Genomic DNA, 13,950 nt, shown 5'->3' on the forward strand with positions numbered 1-13,950 from the left:
TTTATCTTTGATATTATTCATTTTCTGGCTAGCTGATTGTGTAGCTTAGAAAGTCTTATCTAAGCTAGACAATCAGCTTCTTCCTGTTCTTCACCGACAACGCTATCTCCCTTTATCTGAATTTGCTAAGCTGTCTTTCACTTCCTGAAAAGGTTGTCAGTCTTTCTTAGACAGGCATGCCTAGATCTGCCCAGCCCCACTCCCATCCCTCCTGTCCTTCACAGAACATGATCTCCTTCTGTCTTCATAGCCTTGTTTAGGCTAGCAGCTGAGAGAGGGAGAGAGAGAGAGAGAGAGAGAGAGAGAGAGAGAGAGAGAGAGAGAGAGGGCATTGGAAGTATGTTATGCTCACTCTTCATGGTTCCAGCAGCACATAACACCCACACACACACACACTGTTTGTTAGAAATCACAATACAGTGTAGAACCACTTGTTGTTTTTGCATGGCATTGTGATGAGTTCTGATGGCGCTGTGATGGCACTGTGATAAGCACTGATGGGCACTGTGTATGTGGTGTGGCACACACCCAGCTGCTGTAAACGGTGGAGGAAGCTGGGGAAAAAATGTCACATGACTGGTGCCATATTTAAAAGAAATAAGGTACAAAGGATAATTTTTAAAAGGTTAGAAGGATACAGATCAATTGCTATTGCTCATTACATGTGAGTAATGAGTTCAAGGCTCAATTTCCACTAGTGCGACTTTGGACACATAAAGTCATATGACAAGTCACAGCTCATTGATTTCAATGGCACCCATTCTCATCTATGCGACTTTGAAAATTAGCGACTTTGAAAAGGTGCCTGCACTATTTTGATGCAACTTTGATCCATAGAGTGTAAAGTTGGATCAAAGCTGCACTCAAAGTTGCATCAAAGTCACACTCTAAATCGCACCACTTTGGAGTCACACTAGTGGAAACATAGCCCAAGGCTAGAGTGCGACTTTTGAGTTTGACTTTGAGTGCAGCTTTAATGACGCATCAAAGTAGTGCAGGTACCTTTTCAAAGTTGCAGATTTTCAAAGTCACATAGATGGGAATGGGTGCCATTGAAATCAATGGGCTGTGAGTTGTCATGCAACTTTGTGTGTCCAAAGTAACATGACAAGTCACACTAGTGGAAACGGAGCCTTAGTCTATGTTTCCACTATTGCGATCCCAAAGTCACGCAATTTAGAGTGTGACTTTGATGAAAATTTGATCCAACTTTACACTTTCTGAATCAAAGTTGCATCAAAGTAGCGCAGGTAACTTTTCAAAAATGCTGATTTTCAAATTTGCATAGATTGGAACGGGTGCCATTGAAATCAATGGATTGTGACTTGCCATGCGACTTTGTGTGTCCTAAGTTACATGACAAGTCGCACTAGTGTGGCTGCCTGTACTATGATCATTGTAGACTGTGAGCTGAGACCCCAAAACACTTCCAGCTACACTGACAGTCTCCCCCCCCCCCCCCTGTGTCCAGCTCTCTTCTGCTATGGTAGTTTTCATTCAAAGCCTAGCACAGCTATACTGTATAAGTGCACTGCACCTCCCAGCCCCACTGGGTCCTGTGTGAAATTTTTCTCCATTTTCTCATTAATTAGGATGTACAATGCATCCTTATTGATAAGAGAACACTTGGCAGGAACGGAACCTATAATCAGCCCCTCCCCTTCTGTAGATGCCCACTGGCTACACAGGGAGTGCCCTGGAAGTGATGTCACTAGCTTTCAGTAACCACACCCACTTACTGCTCTTAGACTCAGAAATAGGAGGGATTAAAGTCATGTGACAGCACTGAATACTGAAAAATAAAGGTAGAAAAACTGGGATTTTTTCATTTTGAGACAAAAGGATGAACTCAGCTTACATTAATGATTGCAGGGGAGAATTTAGTTATTAGGCTTTACTTCTCCTTTAACTACTTCAGCTCCAGAAGGTTTTACCCCCCAGGCCATTTTTTGCAATACAAGACTGTGTTGCTTTTAACTTACAATTGCGCAGTCATGCAACACTGTACTCAAATAATTGTACATTAATTGTACATAATTGATTGTACATAATTAATTGTACATAAATTATGTCTTTTTTTCTCCCATAAACAGAGCTTTCTTTTAGTGATATTTGATCACTTCTGCCTTTTTTATTTTTTGCGCTATAAACAAAAAAAGACCGATAATTTTGAAAAACAACAAACAATATTTTTTACTTTCTGCTATAAAACATTCCCAATAAAACAATTTTAAAAAACAATTTTTTTCATCAATTTAGGCCAATATGTATTCTGCTACATATTTTTGGTAAAAAAAAAAAAAATCCCAAGTGTATATTGATTGGTTTGCACAAAAGTTATAGTGTCTACAAACTATGGGATACATTTATGGACTTTTTATTTTTTTATTGTTTTTACTAGTAATGGCGGCGATCAGCAATTTTTATTGAGACTGCAACATTACGACGGACAAATCTGATGTTAAATTACACTTTTTGGGACCAGTGGCACCAATACAGTGATCAATGTTAAAGAAAAATGCACTGTTACTGTATAAATAACACTGGCAGGGAAGGGGTTAACACTAGGGGCAAGCAAGGGGTTAAGTGTGCTCCTAGGGAGTGCTTTATAACTGTGGGGGGGAATGGATGTACTAGAGGAAAAAAGAGATCTGTGTTTGAGCTTAGCTGAAATACAAGATCTCTCTTTTCCTCCCTGACAGAACAGTGGTCTGCCTTGTTTACATAGGCAGGCCGCCGTTCTGTCATACCGCTGAACCCGCTGATTGGCTCCCACTGTGTCCAATCACAACAGGAGCGGCGCTCTGACGGTGCGCGTCCGCCACCGAAATCTCATGCACACGATCACGTACATGTATGTGATTTTGTGCAGCCGGCCCATCCTGCCACAGTATATATGCGTCAGGCGGTCCGGAAGTGGTTAAGCTTTTTTTTTTTTCTGTTTTTGTTTTAATGATTCTCAACACATACAACTAAAACCATATTTTATAAAAATGTATTTGGTCATGTTGTTTGTTCAGTAAAATACTTAACATAATAGGGGTTGATTTACTAAAACTGAAAAGTACAAAATCAGGTTCAGCTGTACATGGTAGCCAATCGGCTTTTGACTGCAGCTTGTTCAATTAAGCTTTGACAAAACAAACTGGAATTGGATTGCACTCTCCAGGTTTAGTAAATCAACCCCATAATGTACATTACTGAAAAAAAAACAGAGCCGTAGTAAAAAATAAAAGATTGTCATAACTTTTAGCTGCATTAACCATTTCTTCTTTTATTTGCATTTTAGGGTAAGCTTGGTGTTCCAGGTTTGCCTGGATACCCAGGCCGACAGGGTCCAAAGGTAAGACTGAACTTATGTTTCCTAAATTTCCAATTACTCATACCCATTGTCTAAAATGTGTGCACTTCAAAAATCTGCACATGAGCAAGGATGGCTATTCACTAGAAGAGAGTCGTCTGTGTTTATATAGACTTATCTGTCCATTTTTTTAGGTAGACATTAAGGATATTGCATAATTTTATTCTGTGGACATTATCATTATACTATTGTACATACAGATTTAGATAATCCGTGTGTGTTGGTAATTTCCTTTCTTAAGGTACAATTATCTGAAAATCACTTAGTTGTCTTTGAAATCTTTTTAGTAATAATCATTGAATGTCTCATCTCAAAAATGCCAAAGTTGAATTCCATTGTTTTTGCATGGCTGTTGCGGTAGTTATCGCATGGGTTTTGTTGTTAGCAGTTTTAAATTGGCTTCTTAATCAGGATTTCTGCAAAAGCTGTATTTAGGGGGTAGATATATTGTTTTAAATTTATTGTATTTCTGTAGCTGACTCCAAGTCACAGCCTTGCCAATTTGGTTCTTTCTGTATTTGTACAAGCATCTGACCTGCTCCAAAGCTGCCTCATTTTCACCAAGACTGTCACATCGATTGGTTTCTATTCTGTGTTTGTTCTTCAATAGTCTAGTGAGATTTTCTGCCACATCCTGAGATCAAAGTCTTTCTGCTATTTTGCTATTGAACAAACAGTGCCGTGCATCAGGAGGGTTGCTCCAGATGCTTCTGTTTTACATAAAACAACACACTGAATCCTTTCTGCCGCTTTGCAATCATGTTCTTACATGAGAACAAAGCACTTTCTTCTCACGAGTCTGACGGTTTTCTCTTTGTCCCCAAAGTTTAATTTACTGCTTCGGTTATTGGGGAATGAGTTGGATAAAATACATTCCTATTTTCAATGTCCATTTCGGTTTTTCAGAGAAAGTCCAGTACTCAGCTGGGAGTTGTTCACATGTCATCTATAATTACAGTGTTATGATTTATCATTGTTTTTTTTTTTTTTTCTTATAATAGAAATTATTAAAAAAATTGCAGTGTTTCACACTATAGGAATTTTAACAGAAAGTTTTAGACATTCTTTATATGGAGGGAGCTAAAATTCCTGACTGAGTACCTTGGGCAATGGTAATTGCTGTGATGAATGGTCACAGATTGACCATCACTAATTTGGCAATTTCTGATTACCTGCTTATTGACCGGCAGATTTCTGAAACACATCATCGATCAAAATGTATTAATGGTTTGATTGTCCTTGGACTGGATAAAATTATATGCATATACTCCGAATAAAGAAATTGTCAGTTAGAGGATTCACGTGATTTGTGATTATGTTCACTTATCACTAATCATTACACTTATTACACACATAATATTTAGAAGGGAAAGTGTTTGGTTTACTGCCTACTGCTGATAAAGTAAGAGAAGGTCAAAGTTATACATTGGACAGTGAGGTTGGTGTCAAAACATATCTCTCATTAGCCTGATTATCTTAAGCAAATGATCACGTTTCCTAGGTCATGAATGTTTAATTATTATTTTTTTTCTAATATATTATTATTATTATTATTATTATTACTATTATTCTTCTATAGTATATGACATGCCAGTCAAAGAAAGGACATGTTAACCAGACTCTGTTATTTATAAATAGGGTTGAGCTTTGGGACCAGGTCAAGGTTGGGTTTTTGGTGAACCCAACTTATTCACAGTTCACAAACACAGTGAACTAATGCAGTCCTTTGCCACTATAGCAACCACCCACCAATAATGCATTCCCTGTCCTCTGAACTTCTGAACTGGCAAGGTGGCTTAGAATAGCTAAGTGCTTTGTTATTGGCCAGCCCCTCACTATAAAAAAAGCATGGTTCAAAACAGCTATATTGACAATGTACTTGGACGTCATAGGGAATTAATAAAAAGTATTGCTGATAAAGTGCAGAGGGACAGATTAGCAAAGAACTCTCCTAAAATTGATGTAATCTCTTACTGAATGTCCTTTAGGGGTTGATTTACTAATGGCTAATAGGCTGTGCACTTTGGAAGTGCAGTTGTGCTCTGCAATAGCCTTTTCTCCAGAGCTTAGTAAATTAAGTGAACAAAAAACACCCAATCACATGCAAGGGAAATAATGAAACAGCATTTTTGTATGCACACGATTGGATGATGGAAGTCTGCAGAGCTTCCCCTTATTTACTAATCTCTGAAACAAATGTTGTTGCAGTCTTTTTGCCTTTAGTAAATCAACCCCTATGTCAATGGAAAATAGCAATGTGCATTTTGGTGTATTCCACTTGCATGGTGATTAATTTGAGATGCTTCTGAGATCGTTCTGAGCTCATTAAAATGTTTTTTAGTTCTGCTTGGGTCCCCATTGCAAAAAAAGTACAGTACCCCAGAATCACATATCAGGATTTTTTTTACCAATCAAAGTAGATAAGTACTGCTCTTTGCTTTTACTGTTTGCACTATATAAAGTGGAACTTTATTCGTAACAACTTGACAAAAAATATTGTTCTTTAGCAAGGAACATACATTCCACATTAATAATTATACAACCCAAATAAGTGTATGCTGTAAATTGTCCCCAGCATTGTAACTGTTTATTTTTGCTGGAGGCTGCAATATTATTGAAGCTCAGAGCCCCTGAAAGTAAATCTTAAAACTGAACTAAACCAATTGATTTAACGGTTTTAAAAAAAAAACAGTTACATTCCCAGCATGCTGGGAATGCTAACTGTCACATTTGTTTGTTTCTAAACTAAACTGTCAAACCATCAAATGGCTGGTGTTATAATTGATCACATGGCAGTTGCAGATCCATCAGAAGCTAAGATGGCAGCTTCCTTGGCTGTAAAGAAGGGGTATTCAAACTATAGCCCTCCAGTTGTTCAGGAACTACAATTCCCATCATTCCCAGTCATGTCTGTGAATGTCTACAATGCCTCATGGGACGTGTAGTTCTGCCACAGCTGGAGGGCCATAGTTTGAGGATCACTGCTGTAAAGGATAGGAGGATTTAGTTCCACTTTAAAGCTGTCAGCAGATCAGCCTCTACATTTTTGGCACAGTGCCTAAAAAAAAAAAAACGAAAGAAACTGAGCATGGGCAGAGCAGGGTGATACAATGTATTACTGGATTTTAAACTGTATAGGGACTTATTTTTCATGTTTTACATGGCAATACCTGCAAAAGGACCAGCGTGAAGTGATCTAGCAGGACTTCATTTTCTGATTAAAGTTCCACTTTAACTGAATGCAACTGAGAATATTAAATAATGTAGGGAAAGAGCAGTTGTGTGAAGTATCCAATGTCAGCTATTCAGGTTGGAACTACAAAAATAATGTAATATGATTTTATGGTTTGTATTAGTAAATACACATTGCTCCTATCCTTATTACATGCATGCTAGTCCTAAAAGTGGATGGCATGGTGAATTTTGGTTATCCTCTTTTTCTCTGCTGAGATTTCAAATTACCTCCATTATTAACATAAAAAAGAATATAGATCAGGGAAACCACAAGTGAACTATCATTTGCATACAGTCAAAAAAATGAAACCACTAAAGTCTCTTAATGGTCATTTTAGCCAATTTAATTGAATACAGTCCTGTTAACATACGGTTTAAAGAGCTTTATTTGGCTTTAGAATTAAAAGGTTCTCTTTGTCTTATTGAGTTTCTGAGCATCATTAAGTGAGCAGAGACAGTGAGGATGAAACCTTAATTGACTGTGCTGACTTGCAGCTGGTTTCATGAAATATTCTAATCTTTTCTATGCTTTCCGGATCTGAACACTTCTGGTAAGAAATGAATTTTAATGTGCAGGCCACATCATTTGTACGTAATGATATCATTTTTGGTGGCGCTTTTCAGAAAGGCAAGAACTATAGGGCTGTTTCTGTTTTAGGACAATTCTTGCAGTAACTCTGTGAAAAGCAGGTGGTGGGAAACATGATCAATTCTTACCTTAGCAATAAATTTGTTTATGTGTTGTAATTTCATGTACAATTATATTATAGGAGATGGAGATGGAATAATCCACTGCGTTCTTTTAGTGTTAAAACTTTTTTTTTTCTTCTTTTAAGCCTTACAGGTGTTCTATGGTAATGTATGTAGTTATAAAGTTTGTGAGGAAAAAAATATAATAAACATTTTCTTTGTAACCTCTCACTAGGGTTCAACAGGATTTCCAGGATTTGCAGGAGCCAATGGTGAAAAGGGAGCTCGGGTATGCTATATTATAAATATATATTTATAAAAATATTATGGCGCTGTTCACAAAGAAAAAAAAAATTACTAGACATTTGTATTTTTCTTGATATACTTTAGCTGCAGTACAAGGTCATACATGCCTATGAAAAATTTAGACTGGAAAAACTATGGACTAGTTCATATTTTTTGACAAGTTTTGATATGCCTCTGACAAGAGCTTGCAAAAAATGTTAAAGTTGAAATGACATACAAGAAATTTGCATCTTAAAAGTGGCATGCAGGCAATATTTGGATCATGTAACATGTTCTTCTTCCTGTCTGCTCTTATCAGACAATTACTGTTGATACGACAATTTTGATCATGTATTAAATGCAAAAATACATTTTCATGCAGGAACTTAGCCATCTAAGGATATAGCCTAAGGCCATTTCTTGTGCATATGTTTGACAGGACATTTTATATTTCCATAACATCTGGAGATCTACAGACGATTATGTCTGGATCAGAAGATGTCTGACATTTATAAGGCTCATTGGTTGCTTAGGGTATACATTATTACTATTAAATAATGTAGATATGTATCTCTGCTCCACTAGGGTGTTGCTGGAAAACCAGGTCCAAGGGGACAACGAGGTCCAACGGTGAGTGTTCTTCTTGGTTACAAATCTAACTGCCTACTAGATTGATTGACTTGCATCCCAAATATTTGAAACATGACCACACCAATAGTTTTATAATGTAAATATGAAGACTCATGGACTTCACTTATTTTCTCACACAGGGTCCACGGGGCGCTAGAGGTCCAAGGGGTCCTACTGGAAAACCAGGTCCTAAGGTAATTATCATGTTTTTTATTATTCTCCTCAGAGTGGCTTCAGGCCAGTAACATATCATATCATGTTTTATTTTTATAATACATCAAGCAAACTATATTGGATCATATAAAATATTACCAAAAATTGCCTATTCAAATGTTAAAAAAAATATAGTGGGTGAGAGTTACACATACTGTCTTCTCATACATGTTAGGAATTCCAGCAGCTAGATCATCCTGTCCCAGATCTGACCTTGGAGTTTTACTACTCTTTGATTTCTTTCAATTTTTTTAATATTGAATAAAATAGAACAAAGAAAGTGGGATCCCCTCCTAACTGTTTTCATAGTCTTATGAACTTGTGCAGAGATCTTACCATTGTCTTAGCCAGAAATATGTGGTTTGTTTATTTAATCCTTCATCTTCTGTAAAAAACAGAATCAGTTTTGTGTAGACCCTTTCTTTAGCTTATATTGAATTACTTAAAATTATTAAAGAATATAGGCTGAAAATACCCACAAGCCAGTATATTATACACTGTATATCTTTAACTCTGTTACATGTTTACTGAACAGCACACTGTTTTCTCTCATGTGTACAGGGCACAGCAGGAAATGATGGTCCTCCTGGCCCACCTGGTGAAAGAGTAAGTGATGGGTGATGATTGTATTCAACTCTGCTATTTCTTTTGTCAACACTGTTATTTGAAGAGCTTTTACAATTTTCTCATCTTAAATCTCTGTTCTTCAACCTATATTCCCTTAGTATATTGTTAGCTGAAGGTACAGTAACCCGTTCCTGCACAAATCTTTGTATACATTTGGTGGAGCTGTTTCCTTCCATTCGTAGTGCATTTATTTATATTTCTATGGGTGCTGGAAATTATGATATCTTATTTGTGGCAAAAGGATCATAGGATTGTCAATATATCAAAGTCTTACAAGATGCTTTTATTAAGGTATACAAATGTTCAACTAAACACAAAAGGCTAATGTCTGAAAAGTGCAGTGGCAAGAATATGTTTTGCTAACAATAGCAAACAATCAGCTTCCAACTGTCATTTCAATAGGCAACAGCTTGAAAATGCAAAAGAAAACAAACAAATAAAAAATATTTTCATTGGTTGCGGTTGCTGAAACTAATTTTCTTGTTACCACACTTTTTAGACAGGTACCTCTAAATGAAGTGGACAAATATACCAGGCACATACATTTCATGGAATGTCATAAATATATATATATATATTCATTCACATGTCTACCTGACAGATTACATTCTGGCTGTGACGTGTCAAGTAAGGTTCTATACCTGAAACAAAGGGGTCTAATTTATTTTATAAAGTAATGCTCCATCTAGGGTCCAAAATGTGGCATATTTCCTCATTGAGGTATTTCAGAATACTATGCAGCACTGTGACCACTAGATGGAGTTGACGATTCTAGAGATTACTCTAAAAGAGAAATTAAAGGGGTTGCAAAGTCAGAAGTTTTTTTATCTTAAAGTGGAGTTCTGCCCCCCCCCCCCAAAAAAAAAAAAATCAAAAGTCAGCAGCTACAAATACTGTAGCTGCTGACCTTTAATATTAAGACACTTACCTGTCCAGGGATCCCGTGATGTCAGCACCCCAGCCAATCTTTGGATCAGCTGCTGCCGCCATTCGTGGTAAGGGAAACCTTACTGGCCTACTGCGCATGTGGGAAGTGCTCTGCACTATCTAACTGGCCCGGTGGCAGAAGAAGGAGGAGGGGAGCTGAATTTCCAAGGGACCTCACCGCGGCAGATTCTTAAGGAAGTGGGGATGGGTACCTGTCAAAAAGGGTAACCGTTCCCTCCCTACCCCCTGAAAGGGGCCAAATGTGGCATCGGAGGGAGGGGGAGCAGATAAGCGGAACTTCCACTTTTGGGTGGAACTCTGCTTTAATGCATTCTATGCATTAGGATAAAAAGCCTTCTTTGTGCAGCAGCCCCCCCCCTCCCCAGCCCTTAATACTTACCTGAGCACCCTCTCTATCCAGCGATGCCCAAAAGTGCCTCAGCCATCCAGGACTCTCCTGATTGGCTGAGACACAGCAGTGTTACTATTAGCCCCCACTGCTTTCAAACAAACACAGCCAATCATGGACACACGGAGCTGCAGCTCGGCTCGGGTGCCCCCATAGCAATCTGTTTGCTGTGGGGGGCACTCAACAGGAGGGAGAGACCAGGAGCTCCAGGCAGTGACTCGAGAAGAGGAGTATCTGGGCTGCTCTGTGCAAAACCAACTGCACAGAGGAGGTAAGTATAACATGTTTATTATTTTAATAGAAAAAAAGGAGACTTTACAACCACTTTTAGGCCTGAATGTGTGCAGCATGCTAGAAAGTATACATTCCTTTCCAACTTTTTGAGATGGGAAAGAAGAACACCCATTTACAAAAGTATGTAGGTTTAGGACACCCCCCCCCTGCCACACCCCCTTAGGAGAATTCTAGAAAAAAGTTTTAGTTAAACCCACAAGTGCTTTTTTACCACTACCATTCCTTTATATTGGCGTTTGAAATTTACAAATCAAGCAATTTAGAGTTTGGATGAAAGGTTTAGCACTGGGAAACACTTTTTGAAAGATAAACAGTGCATTTTATATACAACTATATAGAAGATCAGACCAAACTGAGGGGCAATTGAGAAGGAAAGAGGCACAGAGGGACTTTGCCCATCGAAATCAGGGACAGTTGGGAACTATGAGTGTGTGCCATTCATGCAAATAATGTTTTATAAATAGACTTCATAGAGTTTTCTGACCCATTCAGTTAAAGCTGTATGTCCAAGGCACAACCTGTAAAAGTAGTGACTGGATGTGCATGTGCTGTATTAGCTGTTTCTTAAGAAGATATGAATAGTTTGAAAGACAAGATAGCTATGAGCAGGATAAATCTATAAAGTAGTAGTTTACTACATGTAGACAAAGCAATGTACAGTGAATAAATACAACAGAATAAAAGTTAGGTCAAACATAAACAAGGCAGAAAAGCAATAAACCTTACAAAATGATATCACAAAGTAAATTACTATAGCACTATCTGTCTGGGAAAATGTTTTAAGCATATTGTGATAGTATTAACATCCCATACAGTATCACATCCTTTGGGTTTACAGTGTCATGGGGCGAAATCCCTATCTTTTAAAAAAAAATAATTGCCAACATACTAAATGCCAACTTTAAGGACCGATTAACACCTGAGTTGCACAGGAACGTGCAGGAATTCCTAGGTGTGCAACTCAGTGTAATGCGATTTTCTGCCTATTAGTTTAAGTGGGAGGAAATTGCAATGTGTGGCACCAAAAGTAACGCATTCTCTACCTATAAAGACTCAAATCTGGTACAGGCAAATGCACTGTGTTTGAGATGAGCATTTGGGGTGTTGCTAGGATTATATTGACACCCACAGCAGATTGCACACCCAGTGCATTTTGAACATGGTGTGGGAAATGCGTACAGAACACAAGTTTCCCACAGCACGTTCTAGTGGGAACAGGCCCTTATACTGGTGATGGCAATGTTTAGTTGCATAGCTATAGACTTACCCATGTTCAGAGATTTATTGTGACCAGAGTGTTTTGTAACAATTTTATGTCACATCTGACCAATTTATGCGATACAGCACTGCGTTACTTTTCCTGACAATTGTGCAATCGTGCGGCACTGTACCCTAATAAAATTTATGTACTTTTCCCCACAAATAGAGCTTTCTTTTGGTGGTATTTGATTACCAGAGCGATTTTTTTTTTTTCGCTATAAACAAAAAAAGAGTTTTACTTTCTGCTATATAACATTCCCAATAAAAAAAAAATGTAAAAATCACATTTTTTAATCATTTTAGGCCAATATGTATTCTGCTGCATATTTTTGGTAAAAAAAATCCCAAAAAATGAATATTGATTGGTTTGCGCAAAAGTTATTGCGTCTACAAACTAGGGAAAATATTTATGTATTTTTTATTTTTATTTTTTTTACTAATAAAATGGTGGCAATCAGCAAATTTCAGCGGGACTGTGACATTGGGGCAGACAGATTGGACACCTAACTGACATTTTTGTCACTTGCTAAAAATATGCATTGTTACTGTACTAATGACACTGGCAGGGAAGGGGTTAACCCAGGGGCGATCAAAGGGTTAAATGTGTCCCTAGGGGTTGCTTTCTAATTGTGGGGGGATGGGCTTGCTGCATTAACACAGAGACCTGTGTCCCCTAAATAAGAGGAACACAGAATCCCTGTTTTCATAACTGACAGAACAGCGGCCTGCCATGTTTACAACAGCAGACCGCCATTCTGTCTCCACAGGGAGCGATCCCGGGTGCCCAGCTGTATTCATGGCCGCCAGACCCGCTGATCAGCTTCCCTCATGGCGAATGGGTGCACGCGCACGCCCCTGCTAGCGGTCCCGCGAAGCGACGTACAGGTACGTTGTTTCCTGGGACAGAGCCGACCCACCTCTGTAAAAGTAGGGCGGCTGGTCCGCAAGTGGTTAAAGGAGCTAAATATTTTGCTAACATAGATAGAGCAAGTAGCAAGGGTGCTTCAGTATGCATACACAAAAAACTTTGAGCTGTATAATCCCTACTTTATGTGGGCGTACAAAGCTTCATACTGTAGATTGTGGTTTTGTGCACATTATATTATCAACCCGTCCAGTCTGAAATGTGTATAGTCTACTTTCCCTTATTATTGTTTGAGACCAAAAAGGTTCCTAAAGATTTTGCCTCTTCCATACACTTTTAGCAGTGGATGCATATGTTCTGTGAAGGTGCCATTTAGGGCTCCTTTACCCCAGACAGCTGGATGTGTTTTAATGCAGTATAGGCACAGTACATTTGCATATGCATGAAAATAAACTGATCAGGCTTCTGAACCCTGACACCGTGGTCAGTTTACATGCCTCCGTCATCTGCTCTCTCCTCCTTTCCCCCCCTGCCTGTCAGCTAGTGACAGTGCCCACCCCTCCAGCTGCTAAAATTACTGTGTAAAGTACATACAATCCCCTCTGTTAGAAAACATTCTATGCTTCAGTGCATGTTCTTTGTAAAAAAAATATGCTAATTTCTACTTGATTTCATAGCGCAGTCATAGTGACTGCTCGCTGCTCTCCTCCCAACTGATGTCAGTGGGGGATTCTCAGCCCCTCTCACTGTAGCTGTCAGATCGGGAGAGAAGGAGAGCAGCGAGCAGTCACATGAGTGCCGAGTGGCGTGATGAAATAAGGTAGAAATCAGCATATTTTTTTTACAAAGAACATACACTGGAGCATAGAACATTATCTAACAGAGGGCATTGTATGTATTTGATAAAGTGGCTTTACAACTACTTAAAGATAAAACAGAAAAAAAAAAATTTGCTCTTACAACCACTTTAAACTTCCAAAACCAGCACTTGCAGGTAATAGCTTCCAATGCTGCTGGCACCTGCTCATTCATGGCTGCTTACCAGAACTGTTCTGTTCTTCACAGGAAAAGGTTAACAGGGGACAGTGCACTCTCCAGTCAGTCTATTAGCATAGAGAAATTAGTAGGATGTAGGAGTAGGGATGAGCAGAGGAG

At 38.5% G+C, this 13,950-nt stretch overlaps 1 protein-coding gene across 1 annotated transcript in view; it reads left to right on the forward strand.

The window, feature by feature from the left end:
- Positions 1-13,950, forward strand: part of COL11A1 (collagen type XI alpha 1 chain) — a 289,607-nt gene that overhangs the window by 203,591 nt on the left and 72,066 nt on the right. Inside the window, exons 31-35 of the mRNA XM_082266549.1 lie at positions 3,290-3,343; positions 7,521-7,574; positions 8,156-8,200; positions 8,341-8,394; positions 8,975-9,019. Coding sequence (XP_082122675.1) covers positions 3,290-3,343; positions 7,521-7,574; positions 8,156-8,200; positions 8,341-8,394; positions 8,975-9,019 — 252 coding nt within the window. The remainder of the gene's footprint in view (positions 1-3,289; positions 3,344-7,520; positions 7,575-8,155; positions 8,201-8,340; positions 8,395-8,974; positions 9,020-13,950) is intronic.

This window comes from Pelophylax lessonae (genome assembly GCF_965119305.1).
Source record: "Pelophylax lessonae genome assembly, chromosome: 8".
Taxonomy (NCBI): Eukaryota; Metazoa; Chordata; class Amphibia; order Anura; family Ranidae; genus Pelophylax; species Pelophylax lessonae.